General features: G+C 43.2%; 2 protein-coding genes and 2 non-coding genes across 5 annotated transcripts; 1 reads left to right on the top strand and 3 right to left on the bottom strand.

Annotated features, from left to right (window-relative positions):
- Positions 1-632: 632 nt before the first annotated feature.
- nop56 (NOP56 ribonucleoprotein homolog) lies at positions 633-7971 on the bottom strand. Its single transcript, XM_062553589.1, has 12 exons — positions 7877-7971; positions 6844-6933; positions 6626-6740; positions 6018-6182; positions 5273-5471; positions 3882-4069; positions 3483-3634; positions 3033-3133; positions 2455-2603; positions 2095-2216; positions 1681-1839; positions 633-1368 (listed from the first exon to the last, which is right to left on the bottom strand). The coding sequence occupies exons 1-12, from the start codon at positions 7877-7879 to the stop codon at positions 1027-1029; spliced, it is 1785 nt and encodes a 594-aa protein (XP_062409573.1). The 5' UTR covers positions 7880-7971; the 3' UTR covers positions 633-1026.
- On the bottom strand, positions 1930-1995 carry LOC134101565 (small nucleolar RNA SNORD57). Its single transcript, XR_009941420.1, has one exon. It is a non-coding gene; the product is annotated as a small nucleolar RNA SNORD57 (small nucleolar RNA).
- Positions 2297-2373, bottom strand: LOC134101566 (small nucleolar RNA SNORD56). The gene has a single exon (XR_009941421.1). It is a non-coding gene; the product is annotated as a small nucleolar RNA SNORD56 (small nucleolar RNA).
- mlnl (motilin-like) lies at positions 7098-12053 on the top strand. Of its 2 annotated transcripts, XM_062553592.1 has the most exons (6): positions 7098-7117; positions 9895-9991; positions 10394-10524; positions 11292-11372; positions 11604-11694; positions 11934-12053. In XM_062553592.1, the coding sequence occupies exons 3-6, from the start codon at positions 10411-10413 to the stop codon at positions 11939-11941; spliced, it is 294 nt and encodes a 97-aa protein (XP_062409576.1). In that variant the 5' UTR covers positions 7098-7117; positions 9895-9991; positions 10394-10410; the 3' UTR covers positions 11942-12053. The 2 variants fall into 2 exon arrangements, with proteins under 2 accessions (XP_062409576.1, XP_062409575.1); XM_062553591.1 differs by lacking the exon at positions 7098-7117 and having other exon boundaries at positions 9646-9991.
- Positions 12054-15834: the final 3781 nt, after the last annotated feature.

The following is a 15834-nucleotide window of genomic DNA, read 5'->3' as shown; positions in this document are numbered from 1 at the left end:
TGAGATCAAGACAACCCACCTCACAACTGCTTTAACATAACTGGAACAAGAACAGATTAACATGTAGTTTCCACAAATAAGCGCTGTAGAATCCTTGCCTGTGATCTGCAGTCACAGGCAGATTCCAGGCCCTGATCATTTTGTGGACGGGGTTGTAAGCTGGAGACGTAACTGCAGGTCAGGTGGTGGTGTGCCTTTTAAGATCGCATTGAACTCATTTACACACAGTCCTTATTTAACACACCCGAGTCGGCTGGAGGATTTTTAGCAGGGGCATCTTGGTTTAGAGATAAGCACTCGCAGCATCATTTGGGGTAATCCAAATTACTCTCTGCCACAACACATCAGTGAACACTACCCCAGGAGGCATTTCAGCCATGAGTTGGGTATTGTAATTCTGGGTATCTGCATACAGCAAAACCTTATGCACACCCACCCACCCCCATCATGCTCTATACAGGTTAGGATTGGTGGATGGATAGTAAATGTTGGCAGGATGGTGGGACACTCTTACAGTTTCAGCTGTACAAACTGAAGGTCAGTAGAGGATATTGGTATTCAGTCAGACAGCCATTTGTATAGCAAACAACTTGGGTTAAACAAGTCTATAAAGATCATATATCAGATGCAAATACTGCAAAATCCACATGGTTTAATTTGATTTCACAATTACAGTTTGCACACACACAATGCCACCAAACAATTCAAGCACTTGTCACTAGTGACCAATAGCCTGATGGAACATCCTGTAGACCCTAAAGGCACAAAGCTGAATGTCAGAAGGTGCATCATGACAAACTGAGATACTATGTACACAATGGTTTAAAAAACAAAAAGCTTAGCTCATACACCTAGGCCTTTTAAGGCCTAACTCAAGACTGGCTCATTCCCACCTTGCTCACCAGCAAGGATAACCTGGGAACCCATGACACTGATAAAATACAAATGAAAGCTGTACAATAGTGAAAGGAAAAGGGAAAAAAAAAAAGTTTCAGTTCATTTCCTCCACACTTGGAGGTGTGAAATTCACTCGTCCCCAGTCTCCTTCTTGAGCTTTTTCTTTTTCTTCTTTTCGGATACAGGTTCGGCCACGGGCTCTGCAGTCTCTTCCTCTGCCTCAACCTCAACCTTCACCTTTTTCTTCTTTTTCTTAGAGGGCGTGTCCTCGACACCGTTCTCTGAGACTGCTCCCTCCTCCTCCTTCACCTCTGGAGCTTCCTCTTCAGCCTGCTTCTTTTTCTTTTTCTTCTTTGGAGTGGTCGTCTCCTCGGCCTCCTCCTCGCCTTCCTCCTTCACTTCCATCTCCTCCACGGCAGCCTCCTGCTTCTTTTTCTTCTTCTTGGCACTCCCCTCAGCATCACCGTTCTCCTGATCAGAACAATACATCATTTCAAACAGGATTAGAACAGTTTCCCCCTACAATTATCATGAGGCACAGCACATCTCCAAAGATATCCTGACCAGATATTCAGAAAGGCGCTGAACCAAAGGACACCTAATTGTGAACAATTTCAAAGACTGTCCTGCTCACTTCAGTGAGAAGACCCACTGATGGGGCCTGTCAATGGTTCGGAGGAGGGTTTCTCTGGCACGGCATGTGAAGGGAGGGAACCATGGGGTAGAGTCCATTCCCTGTCTAGCCATGCACTCGTACAGACAATGAACGACTCTCAAACTCACATGTGAGGCATCGCCGTTGGACTTGACCTTCTTGGGCTTGACCTCTTCCTCCTCCTCTCCCTCAGTGGCGAGGGCCTCGGACTTCCGCTTCTCCTTTTTCAGGCGTTTCTTCTCCTTCTTGTCCATCTTTCGTTTGATCTCAGCTGCAACCTCTCCCGCCTTGACCAAAGGGAGGAAAAAGAAAAAAAGTTCACACATTCGCTCTGGCTGTACTCCTGGCCTCAATAACCCACAGCACTGAGACTGGCAGTGTCAGACTCATTAAATCAGTTTGTACCCTCATTATTATCAGGGTAGAAGTGGTCATCACTCACTGCACTCTGATTCACAGACTCAAATACTGCTCAACATTATGTTCTTTAAACCATAACGGAGACTACCATCGTCCTTTCCATCCCAAAGACACACACACACCTCTTTCACAGCTTCCTTCATGACCTCCACGTTCTTGCGAGGTGCGTCGCCAGTCTCGTAGAAGGAGAGCCTCTCCTCCACCTGGTCTCTCAGCTTATCACCAAACACACTGGTGGGCACCTCTGGAGACAGAACAGGAAGAACGTTTAGCCTCCAATAGAAGGACGTGTACCATGATGGTTGTTTTAAGCACCAAGAAGTTTTGCTCAGTGAAAAATTATCAACATTCACTCCCTAGGGGTGATATGCTGTTGACGAAAAATATAGACATCATAGCAAGGTGTTTAATAGCAGGTGAACCATTATTTGGTCATCATTTTTAACAGCTTGACCAAACTCCAAACAATAAATACTGCTTACCAGAGAAGCAGTCAATACGGGAAGCAATGGTGCACTTGTTGGCAAGGTAACGGGAGATGCGACCCTTGTTCTTGGCAGCAGCTCGTCCGATGAAAGTGGAGTGGAAGATCAGACCATATTTGGGTGTATTTCCTTTTGTCTTCAGGGCTCTACACGTGTTGGAGCAGAAGTGAAATACATCACACCCCAACTACAGAATATAACATCCCTAAATAGCTGTACAGGAAGGTTTGCATTTTATGTGTACAAACTAATACTTCCTACATGTTCACTGTTAAAGCATCCTTGTAATGAACCAATTCTTACTTGTGCCTAAACTTAACACTTCACTATCTCCTCTATCCACCTGCTTGAGCAGGAACACATGGGCTCTCTGGTGGAGCATGGCTGGTATCTACCTCTGTAAAGCCCTGGGTAGCCACTCAGACTGGGGAGGGTGTGCGGTGGAGATATGAGAGGGATCACTTTAGGCCGCGAGAGCAGAGTCCCGTCGGCCAATCACCCGTCTCGTTACCGCCCCCCGCCCTGCCATCACCGTGACTCCCGTGTCGCCCCGCAGGGGAGGGTTGCCCCAGTACCTGAACAGGGCCTTCTCTGCGCCCAGGATCTGCACCGTGGACGCCGGGTACTTGGCCAGGTTGGTCAGACTGCCGGCGTGAGAGATCAGACGCGCACCAACCTAAAAGTAAAAAATAAATAAATAAATACAAAATATATGGAAGAGATAAACAAGGTAAGACCAGGCAACTGGGATCATCTCTGGGCCAAGCCATCAATTTACTCAACAGGAAATGTACTCAAATCCAGCAAAGCAGCAAGAGCAACTCGTTACTTTCAAAAGCTATGGCATTCCAGGATGTATAAAGGGAGGGACAGAGAAGTTCAGTAAAGTGGAAATGTTGTCAGCACTTGTTCTCAGTGGATTGACAGATAATTGAAACATCATGACTTCTCATCTTGCCACCTCGGCACGTACTAAAACCCTCTAGTATAGGCACACAAGTTAACTGGTCCAGACCACTACTCACCACGTCTCCGATGAGAGCAGCCAAGTTGGGGGCAACCTGGCCCATTTTGGAGCGCAGATACTCTTGCAGTTCTAGCCGGTAGGCTGTCAACGACACAACCCGACTGGAGAAACTCTCAATGTTGATCAGGTCAATAGGAGAGATGTCCATACCTACAGAAAAATCCAGAATATATATATATATATATATTTGTTTTTATTATTATCTTAATTAACCAAGTTACACATCTTATCATACTCTGCTATGAATATGGCAGCTTGGTAGGGACCATTGAAGTTCAGTAAAATGGAAATGTTGTCAGCACAGATTCTCAGGGGATTGACAGATAGAAACATCATGACTTATGAGCCCCAGACCAAAACTGCCTCAGAGTGTGTGAGAACCAATGAGTTTGCTTACCCATGGAACTTCGGGAAGCATCTAGGATGGCTTGGGCCTTGGCACTGTCCATTACAATCTCCTCCATGGCTTCCAGGTTTTCCTCACTCAGTTCCTTCCGATTCCCGATCAGTTTGGCCATGCGACAGTACGTCGAGTTGTCAGGCACAATCTTCACCAGCTCTGGGAAGTGATAGCCATACCACTCACTGCCCACCAGAAACCAAAAGCAAGCAAGAGAAAACTTTGTGAGGTTAAGACACACAAAAAAAAAAAAAAAACACTAGGGATATCCAGTTAATACACCAAACTGGAAGGTCACTGGAGAACCGATCAGTCTAGGTTGTCTCCCCCTCAGGATGCAATTTGTCCAAGTGGTTTGGACAGAAATGCTCCTGGGGCTGGAGTTGATGTCCCTCCTTTTTCTGTACAGTCAGGGCTAGTTAGGGCCTCTGTCTGTGGTAAGCACTGGGAGGTCTACAGCAGGGGGCGCTGCAGTGCATCCACTTGGCTTGACAAACAGCACTCAACTCCAGGAGCTGCCTCACTCATATGGGGAGCAGAGCAGATGTAACCTTGGATCAGTGGGCCATCAGGGAGGCCCATTAGCAGAACTACTGACCACAAATCAGCTCTGACAATCAGCAGATGCCTTCTAGGGACACTCCTTATCATGGACTCTAACTGGTATGAATAATGGTCCTCACACAAGTGATTCAGTTTATTTCACCTGCATCAAATGTGTGCTGGGCAAGAAAGGAAAGCAAATAAATAAAAAGATATATATAGAGTTGACATACTGTTTGTCATGATCTGGGTAGGACACATGGTTTCCATCCAAATGAGATCGAGCCAGGTGAACACTTAGCAGCACCAGTGAGCAACCCACACACCGCAAACAGTGCATAGCGCAACGCAAGCAGACACACCCAAGCGTTTTTTTTAAGTGTCAAATTAATGATAACACCCCCAAAAACAACTCCGTCCGGAGTCAAGGGCAAGTTTCACACAGTTGGATTAGAAGTGCATCAAGACCCACACCCATGCGCAAGAGGGAGAGTGCCTAGACTGATTGGCCCCACAGCAACACAGCAAAGTTACAAAAAAAGGAAATACTCAGGGACAAATTATACTATAGGAACTACACGGAAAGCCAATGTAGACAATGTTAATGTTTATCCAACTTCAAATTGATAGAATCACAATATATAGTGGTCCTGAGAACACAAAGCCAGCTAACAAATGGCAAGACCATTGCTTTAGTGGCTTTGGTGATCAAGAGAGTGGTAACTGAGAATGTCCATCTAAAGTATTTCCTTCATTTGCAAATACAATGACAACCAATGCAAGACAAAACACACAAAAACACACCAAACCACACACACGAGAACACACAGAGCGAGCCAGCCTACCGCACGCGCATGGAGAACGTGTTGATGTCCTTGTCCAACTGGTCCAGCAGAGCGATGGACTGGATGATCATGTTGTCGGCTCGGTTGACATTGAACTTGACCTTGGCGCGCGAGTAGCTGTGGCCCAGACCCAGCTGGGCCTTGGAGGCCGCCTCTGCGGTCAGGCCACGCACCAGCGCGTGGAAGTGAAGACGCACACCTGCGGGAACATGAGGCGGCTTCCTTTACAAACACAGCCAGGGGCCAAACTTTAACAAGGCAACAATTTCAAATTTAGTTTCACTTGTATAGCGGCCAAAACATTGCACATGTTCTCATGGCGCTTTACGGAGTGTTTAACAGTCAGGGGGGGGGGGGGGGGGGGCCCTGAGTAACTGGGGCGGGGGAGAAACTCCAACTTAACGTAACAAACTTATGTGAAATGTGGCAGGCTACACGGCACTTCTGGGCCACATGCTGTTGCACAACACAGAATTTAATGGCGATGTTCAAAAAACATTCACTACTTTGAAATCTACATGAAGTTGAACCTACATGGGAAATCTAGCTTTGTATTTCATGATTTACTTGAGCCAGTCTGTTCAGTTTTTCAGTATAAAGCATCAGAGGTCAGTGCAGTTGATATCACATCACAACAGACCAGGCGTATCCAGATGACCCACCACCAACAAAGGATGGGTCAAGAGGTCATGCTCTTGCCCATACAGTCTTGATGAGCTGAAGGTGGTCTGTGCTGAGGACTCACCTCTGATTATCTCGGCTACCACACCACCGGTCTGAATGGAGAGCTCCAGCTCCTCCTGTAACGTAGCACCAACTTTGGAGTCTGCCACACCCAGCACTGCCTTGGTTTTACCACCAGAGGGCAGATTTGTCTCCAGGAAGAGCTTCAGATCCGCATGCACAACTCCTGCCAACACACATAATGACAACAGCATTAGAGAGAGGTTGGTTGGTTATAGCATTTTAAATATTAAACAATGCAAACTAATGACCTAGCAAGACATTAACAGCCAAGACACTGGCTAATGGTTGTATGGAATGTTTTATTTGATTTCAAAAGCTATGGCATTCAGGAAATGTAAAGAGAGGGACAGAGAAGTTCAGTAAAGTGGAAATGTTGTCAGCACTTGTTCTCAGTGGATTGACAGATAATTGAAACATCATGACTTCTCATCTTGCCACCTCAGCACGTACTAAAACCCTCTAGAATAGGCACACAAGTTAACTGGTCCAGACGACTACTCACCACGTTTTATTTGTCTTACTGGTCACCCCCAAATAGTTAATATTCATACACAAATAGCACATAATGCTCCCCCAACTCCATTAATGTTGGGTTAAGGGACTAACCTTCAGAGATTGCGTTTATGTTCTCCAGGGCAGCCTGTGCAGACTTGAAAGGGAAGAATGCTGCTAACTTCACTACATTGTTGAACTTGCCAATGTTCAGGACGCTTTCCTCCACCTGAAATACAGAGGGTCATACCCTAAACAAATATGTACTGGACAACAGTGCAGAACGCATAACATTGTAAAAGCAAAAGTGTTCACCAATTCGTTATACACACCTGAGGTAGTAGCATTCCAATCTCTTCAACCTCTTTGACTGCGAACAGCGCATAACCCGACGCATGTTCGAATAGCACGTGCAACAACACCTGTGGAAAAGATGGTTGGTCACTTGTGTTGCTCAATCCAATGGCTCACTATCGCCTCCAAATTATGTCGACAAGACTATAGTCTCAAGAAAGCTATCTTGACCTTATTTAACATACACACGTGTCAACCTTAGGCCAGCTGCCACTCGGCAGCTGAGTAGTTAGGTTACCGTCGCACCACGTGGTAAGTACAAGCGGTCTCGTGCCCACTACAATCAAATTCGTCACATTGAAATTCAGATGTCATATTATTTCTACTTGTGACCAGCATGCGTAATCCTCAGTATGGTCGGACACGCATATGTTTACCGATCAACTAGATCCATGTAGGCTACAGAAGTTGTCTGGTATGCTAGCTATCCTGATTAGCATAGGACCACGACATGCATGCCTAGAAGACCACGTGTGTCCGACAATCAGCCACGTAACAATCGATTGCACGTCGTTTACTACTAAAAAATACATATTTAAACGGTGAAAGTATTGTCCGTATAAAAATACAAGTGTGCGCCTTTAAATGAGTCTAGGTGAAATCCTATCCGCCGATTAAATGTCACTAAATCGAGGCCTACGCAACTTGCTCACCAGTTTACACAGCTAACGTTAACAGCTACATCTCCAATCTCTTGCAATAGTAACGTTACAGGCAACTATTAACCGGTTACAAATGTGTAACATATTGATAGCCATATTATTGCATTACCAAGATTCAGATATGAAACAGATTAAGTGTGAAAATGAAGATATTACAGCGATGTGCTAATGTTAGCCAGCTACGGAAAGTTCGCAATGTGGTCTCGGGTTTTGTTGCAATAAATCCTTTCTCCTCACTCAGTGATTTTGGGATGGCTTCTACTTGTTCATTAACGCATATCAAACTGTTACTCATCAATCGCCCAACTAAATCATAGAATAAGTCGTTTCTGCTTAAACAAAAACTTACCATTATTTGAGATTCTTGTGCGACACACCACAGTGTGTTCGCCAGACGATGACTTCTTCAGGAAAGACTCCTGTGTGAGAGTACGCGGCCACATGACTTTATGCGCGGCCCGTTGTGCTATCGCGAGATTTATTTACTGCCCTCTGCTGGTAGTTGTGTAAAGTATTCAACAGGTTCTCGTGTTCATCTAACCAGCACATCATATGCAGGCTCACTACAACTGTGTTTTTTTTTTTTTTTTTAAAGTACAGTTGTGTGCCCATATTGTTCTTCTTACCCCATATATATATTGCCAGTTTAACACACTGCATCTCAGATTTGTTTTACTCATACTACATGCTGGGTGTTTTGCTGTAGGCCTACATTTCAGAGCTAAACAGTTACCGGAGGCAAGTTCAAGGCCTTCACCAGGGGTCTCCAGCCTTTTTTCCTCCAAGAGCTACTTTGACTTTGTTTTCTAGGAGTAGCATGTATGCACAGTTGATCTTAACCCAACAGCTTTGTATGTCTTTTAAGGCTCTTCTCAACTTTACCTTTCTTTGTTTGTAGACTGTGAATTAGATTTTATGGGCATTTTAACGAGGTTAACTTAACCAACTGACTGTTAACAATTTACAAACATTTCCCTTGAACCTTTTGAAGAGCAAGCCTACTCAGAAACAGTTGGGGAGCTACTGGTAACTCACGAGCGACCTGTTGGAGACTCCTGGCCTACACACTTGATAATATTTGTAACAGCAAACAAAATGGTGCTAGACCATCTGCAGGCGGCTACAATTTGTCCACTCCCTTCCACTGATTACTGAATAGCAGATTTCCCGGTATCCAAACCCTCCAATGCAGGATATATCTGAAGTGTTATGACAGGAGCATATGTGTGAGAGCCGTCAGAGATAGCGTGCACTGAGAAATGCATGTAGCATTTGGAGAGCATAATGTCATAATCTCCTGTCTGGTGTTGTAAACATCTTTGTTGTCAGGATACAACATGAGAGGATGCAAATTCTAATCTACGTTTGCAAACACACACCTCTCAGTACATGCACACGTAGGCACACATACAAAACATACACTCCATTACTGTGTTTGAGTATTGAGGAACAGATGGTTCCCTCTTAACACACACACACACACACACACACACACACACACACACATGCTCTCTCTCTCTCTCTCTCTCTCTCTCTCTCTCTCTCACACACACACACACACACACTCTCTCTCTTTCACTCAAAACATGTGTTCGGTCAAGAAATGAGATCCTTGCCATCCTTTTTGGTTCAGTTCAAACAGTCCCAAAAGTGCATCTGGTTATGTTTTAGTTGTGTTTCCTAGTGCATCTCCTAGATGACTTCACCAAGTGAGACCGCTTTGCTTTTTGTTTTGAGAGAATGTGTTTAGCTTGTTATTTCATGGACTTGGCACTTACTCTTGAATTTCCCCTTGGGGATCAATAAAGTATCTATCTATCTATCTATCTATCTTACACACGTCTGCTCAAGTTCTGATCAGCATTAAGACTACATTTTATTTTAATTTCTTTTCATTACCATTTTGCAAATGGCATGACACATTGAGTGCAGCAACTGCAGAAATGTGATGCAGGAAGACAAAAAAACAACTATGACAAAACAATTAAATGCATATCTACTATTAAACATAAAATGTCACAGTAAGAGTGCAGGCATAATCAAAACATCAACACAATCAAAACAAGTCTTATGTAAAATATTTCTCATAGAATATATCCAGTGAAAGCCTTACATAATGTCCCAACCATCTATTTTAATCAGCTCAAGAGTTGTGTCTTCAATTCGCCTTCTGTGCCTCAAACATCTTATCTCAAGTACAGCAAATGGCAATAACCCAAAAGGGGCTAATAACCCAAAAGACCAAATTCCTGGAATGTGTCTGTCTCTACGAGTTGAAGAGAGGGCTGTGCGGAGCTTTGGGAACGCCGACGTCAGAGACGGACAGCTCCGGACTGCCATGAGAATTCTGCCTCTATAAATCCCCAGGAGAAAGTGCCCTGAGCCAGAACGCCACCCTCACGCTTCCACACCGCTTATCTTGGCACAGAGGATCAACCCAGTTTTCAGTGCACACCTACGACAGGTGAGAATGGACCCCCTCTACCTCTCTCTCTCTCTCTTTGTCCTTACATCAATTCTCCAGTGATTGTTTGTTTGGTCCTCTTTTTGTGTTTTTTTTTTCTGGCTCTATGTGTTTTCAGGCTGTCAGTTGGTTGACCTTGTTTGTCAAGGCATGTTTTTATCTCATGACACTGTGTTCCTGTCTCTCTCCGCCTGGAGAATCTTATGCACTGCATCTATCTCTTGTGTCTCCCTCTCTAACCATTCTCTTCTCTCTGCACGTCTCTCTGTCACCTGTAAGTGCATAATACGCTAAAAACTATTAGTGTATGGCTGTGTGTTGTCTTTTTTCTTTTTGGGTGTTTATGTATGTATTAATTGATTTGCATTTATGTAATCATGTTGTGTGCGTGTGTGTGTTTAGCTACAGGAAGAGTAAAGATGCGCGGTGCAGTGTTGGGATGCCTGCTGCTGGTGTGTGCTGTGGTCCTGCTGGTCGAGCAAGCCGAGGGTCACATCACTTTCTTCAGCCTCAAAGAGATGGAGAATATGCGGGTAAGAGCCAGCACTTCCCACAGTGGAGGTGTGGGCTGCAGTGGAAAAAGGGAGGGGCTTATATAGCTCCCACCTTTATCTCTCATATACGTAGGTCAAGGCATCTTGACATGTTATTCCCTAATGGAGTGGCCATGTAATTTATGTGGGCACTTTGTAACCTTACAAACACACTCACCTCTCAGCATGTGAGCACACACAGACCATGTGCTCCATTTCTGTGTTTCCACACGCAGAGCCCTGGCCTCTCCTCTCCCCCTATAGTAAAGCATATAGGTATTGAGAGGGAAAAGGAAACTCTTCTGCTTGATGGAATAATGCACAGATGTCCCCATGTCATAGCAAGTTTCATTTAACGATGTCCTTGCCGTGTCACAGGGCATGCTCTGACATCTTATCAGAAGATACGTAGGAGCCACACAAGTCCTTTAGTTACACCATGGATATCGTGCTTCCCACTTGCTGATATCCATGGATTACCATGTCCACTTTCTGATTGGCTCCGTTTCTGTAAATGGGAGAAACTGGTTCAGTTTCTAATGCTGTAATGCCCATCTAATATGTGACAAAAAGCAGCAGTTCCACCCTAGGATAGAATTTAAAAAAATGGTTGTACTCTCATCTATCTCCAAACGGACTCCTGTGATTGCTTGCTTATTTTGTGTTATGTGGTGGTGATGGTGCCTTACCCTTTGTGGATTGGACATGCTGCCTGCAGTGTTGTGATTGGTGATGGTTGTATTGCTCTCTGCTCATTGCATCTGTAGAAAAAGGTTCGCTCAACGGAAGAAACACCTGAAGACAGGTCAGTTCAGCCACTACCACTGGAGGAGGAACCCCTGGCCCAGGTTTGTGTTTGTGTGTGTGTGTGTGTGTGTGTGTGTGTGTGTGTGTGTGTGTGTGTGTGTGTGTGTGTTTTTGTTTTTGTGCGTGCATGCCTGCGTGCGTGTGTGTGTGTGTGTGTGTGTGTGTGTGTGTGTGAGAGAGAGAGAGAGAGAGAGAGAGAGAGAGAGAGTGTGTATGTGTGTTGAGAATAACAGAGTAGAAATTCAAACCCAAATGCATTGTCATCTCTGAAGGACTCAGGCGTTGAGATCTCTATCAAACTGACCGCTGATCAGCTGGAGCACGTAACAAAGGAGATCGTAAAGGATGCCATGGAAATTGGAGGTAGGCCACTTGACAGACCGTTTCACCAACTTCGCTTTAAACATACAGTACATAACAACAGTTTTAGAATGGCAACTTGCCTAATGCCTATCATGCCTACCTACTTTTCACTGGCTTACCATAAACACTCATAGAGACACACAGAGAGAGAGAGAGAGAGAGAGAGAGAGAGAGAGAGAGAGAGAGAAAGAGAGAGAAAGAGAAAGCATTCCTGTGACCTGTCTATGCTTCTCTGGCAGCTGCTTAAGGAGTCAGCGGTTCCGCCCCTATCTGCAGACTGCTGATGATAGACACCTTCGACCATCCATTGCGAGCTCATTTTGTGCCCTGTGAAAATGGATAAATAAATCTTAGCTATCATTTCAGTCTCATGTCATTTCATATCATCTCATGTCCATCCAGGCCTTAAGGCTGCTGCTGGATAACCATGTTAAGACAGTTATGGTCTATGTTATATCTTTGTTGTTGATATGTAATGTCGAAATGTAGTTCCAAACCGATTGGACGATTTGGACAAATCACCCTTCAGTGGTATACCATGAAACCGGTGTGATTAAACGTTCTAGAGCACTGGTTCTCAAACTGTGGTACGGGTACCACTGGTGGTACGCAGACTCTCTGTTGTGGTACTCTGGGAGTCACCAAGATGTTAATTTCATGAAGATAAAAGAATATATATACATATATCATGAAAAACTGTTAGATTTAAACTAGTGTTTATCTTTCTTGGGAAAAAAAATGCAAAACTGTGCACAATGTAAAATATATTTAATTTGGCCTACACAATCATACTTTAATGCTGGTCATAATGGTGGTACTAGTTCTCTGAGGTGGTAGTCATTGTAAAAAGTTTGAGAACCACTGTTCTAGAGAATATCTGGGCCCATTAGATAAAAGATCAATTGGAAGTTTCAAATCGGCCATTGTACATATTGAACACAACAGCTAAAGAGTTCTGATTTACCAGCTGGGGGAGCTGTAGCCCAGGAGGTACAGTAGCATCCCAACCCTGCAAGGGCCAAAGTGATTCAGAACTCAGATCTGGATCCCACCCCGCCGTCAGTTCCTGTTCTCTCCCACAGTCATTTCCTCTCTAACATCTCTGTCCAACCTAAATCAAAGCAACCTCTCTACCCAAAATATAGAGAAGTTGCTTGGTTCATGGATTGAATTTGACCTGTGTTTTAGATTGACAGAGCCAGCAACTTGAATATACAGTGGGGTAAATTAACATATTTCCAATGAGGCTATTCACATGAGATTTTCACCACACATTTGTATTAACAAATCAGCCAATCTAAATCTAAAACAAATCACAACATTAAGTCCAAAACCCAAGGGAAGGAAAAACAGGGAATTAGCTGAAATCTGTAAGTAGTTGGAAATGAATCATACCTTATATCTGTGCGCACATTCATAACATATTGGATTAATACATATTGATTGGTTATATAAAAGGTTTTCATTACCAAGGTGTCACACAAGAAACATGATGGGCAAAAGCAAGGAGCTCTCCCAAGACCTTTGCAACTTTATTGTTGCACAACATGTCAATGGAACTGGTAGCAGATGTATTTAAAAACGTCAGAATTGTCCAGTAAGCACCATTGGGGCCATTATGCGTAAGTGGAAGGAACACAATTTCATCATCGTACAAGATGCACGCACATGATGTCATCACCACGCACAAGAGCTCCTCGCAAGATTTCTGGCCAGGGAGAGTAGGATAGTCAAAAGAGTACGTAGGTACAAAATTAAGAGGAGGGATAGTCAAAAGAGTACGTAGGTACAAAATTAAAGAGAAAATAGACTGCTCCACTTGGCCTCTATGCACGCTCACGCCACAGGACTCTGTTACTAATGAAAAGGCATGTCGAAGCTTGTTTAAAGTTTGCCACACAACATTAAGTTGTGGCTGTCATGCTGCATGAGGGAGGGGTAATGGGGCAGCATATCACCGTAAAAATACTATATTAACCGTGAAGTTTAGAGGCAGAAGTATCATGGTGTGGAGCTGCTTTTCATCTAAATATAAAATATTTCAGAGATGTAATTTGACATGTTCTATATTTTTCCGGTCATTCCAATTTATTCCACATAACTTTATTCATGGACATTATTATTGTTTGGATTTGTGAATCTATTAAGTTAGGTCTACTACCAAAATCTGGTGATAATGTCATGTGAAGCGCTTAATTGGAAATATATTTACTAAAAGAAATATTAACACACTTATTTCACTCATTGTAACTTTTGTATCTGAGGGTAACTTCAGGAAATGTGACAGTTTAAGACATTAGAAATGAGGCATCAGGCATTTATAGGCTACAGAAGGATCTCTCCGCTTGACTGCTTGACTTGATAATTCAGTGTGTGAGTGTGCACCTGTGCACAACGTCGCATTAAGGAGGACAAACACTGTCCACATCAGAAACAGCAGCTTTATTGGAAAATAAACATGGTCCTCGTGAGACACCTTAAGGTATTGTGTGTTTGTTTGACAAATCAACACACTTGTGTACATAAATAGCAGTGCAGTACCTCTGTTAAATGGGGAAAGTAACATTAGCTCTGAATAGCCCCTATATGCTTTTCATGGTGACCCCCCCCCCCACCCCAATGTAGATAGATATAGTCTGATAAATAGGCCGATAGATAGATAGATGACACTTCATGTTATACTTCATTAGATTTCACATCATCTGTGTTCATTCAGAGTAAATGAGTAGAAACACATAAGTACAGTGAATGGGAGATCTGTAGGCTACTTTGAGTTTTTAATTTTTCTTCCGACTTTTACTTTTACTTTGCTACATTTGTTAAATGAAAGGTGTTCTTTTAATTCACTAAATTTTCAGCAGCATTGGCAGCATTAAGTATAGGCTCAAATAATGTAAATGAAAACAAAAGTCAGTTTCCATTCAGCATGTTATTTGCAACCCCAAGACTGAGCGATGAATGCAGACATTCATTCATTCATTACCGTACTTGTCATTAATAGCATTTTTGCATATAGCAGTTTTGATTCGGCTTTCAAAGTGTGTTTATGGAGTATGATAGCTCCTTTAAACACGTTTAGATAGACGTCAACCTATTTAGTCCTGATAGGAAGCAGCAGTGAAAAATGAATGGCTGCCATCAGTGGCGATTCTAGAGATTTGTAACAAGGGTGGCCCTAGTGGGGCACTGGTCAATTCAAGGGTGGCATCTAGATAAACCATACTCTCACATCAAATGTCTTTGTAATTGGATAAAATGCCAAATACAGTTTTCAGCTCATTTTCAGCTCTGAACAAAACCCGTTCAGAAATTAGGCCATTTGAGCAAAAGTGGAAGTGTGAAATGTTTTTTTGCCAGTGGTTCTTAACTGGTCTGGTTTTGGAACCCATAATTTCACAAGTTCATAAAGTTGTGACCAACTATATATATATATATTTAGCATTCAGGCCAACGAATATGGTGAGGTAGCCTACATAAGACACGCAAAGTGCCTGGCCTATTTGTGTGGAAAGTGCAGATGTTTGGCATTACATTTGTGAAGTCTTTAACTGCTGATATTACCTCAAAGTACTACTTGACGGGTTTGTCTTTGACAGGGGTGCGTTGTTTCCAAGTGACACTTTAGTTTGAATGGTTTTATGCTCTCATGTGCACCCTACACTGTCTTATTTTGCCCAAGGGTTGCAGCCAACTTGCGTTTCGCATGATATCTTAAAATGATGCATACTTTTATAAAATTAGCTCCCTAACATTATATCTAACATGACCTGTCACATAAACATTGTCTATGTCCATGCCATGGCAATGGCTGACATAGGCTACGAATAAATGTTATCAAAATAATGGGCCAATGATAGATCTGATCAGGTAGCATTTTAAATTGGCGATTTTTTTATTTCTTTTTAGCCACAAGCTCCATGACCCATCACTCAGATCAGTACCACAACCCACTTTTGGGCTCCAACCCACCAGTTAAGAAGCACTGGCCTAAGCTATAAACTTTCCACAATGTCAATATTACTATTTACAATACAACATAACAATACAACAGTGTCGGCTGAGTAGGTAGAATAGGCAGATATAAAAAAAATATGCCTATTACGTGATTCTACAATTACAATACTGGGTTTTGTGTGTGTA

This window comes from Sardina pilchardus, chromosome 14, assembly GCF_963854185.1.
Source record: "Sardina pilchardus chromosome 14, fSarPil1.1, whole genome shotgun sequence".
NCBI lineage: Eukaryota > Metazoa > Chordata > Actinopteri > Clupeiformes > Clupeidae > Sardina > Sardina pilchardus.
The sequence above is the reverse complement of the archived record's forward strand: the minus strand, read 5'-3'. Positions and strand labels throughout refer to the sequence as shown.

Bases quoted from the DNA above. Each gene is read 5' to 3' on its own strand.
- nop56 (XM_062553589.1), bottom strand. The intron at 2,217-2,454 runs GTAAGCAGTATT...TTCTGTCTCCAG, and splicing joins CCGTATTGACTGCTTCTCTG to AGGTGCCCACCAGTGTGTTT. The intron at 1,369-1,680 runs GTGAGTTTGAGA...TGTTCTGATCAG, and splicing joins CCAACGGCGATGCCTCACAT to GAGAACGGTGATGCTGAGGG.
- mlnl (XM_062553592.1), top strand. From the start codon at position 10,411: ATGCGCGGTGCAGTGTTGGGATGCCTGCTGCTGGTGTGTGCTGTGGTC. The intron at 10,525-11,291 runs GTAAGAGCCAGC...TTGCATCTGTAG, and splicing joins AAGAGATGGAGAATATGCGG to AAAAAGGTTCGCTCAACGGA. The intron at 11,373-11,603 runs GTTTGTGTTTGT...TCATCTCTGAAG, and splicing joins AGGAGGAACCCCTGGCCCAG to GACTCAGGCGTTGAGATCTC.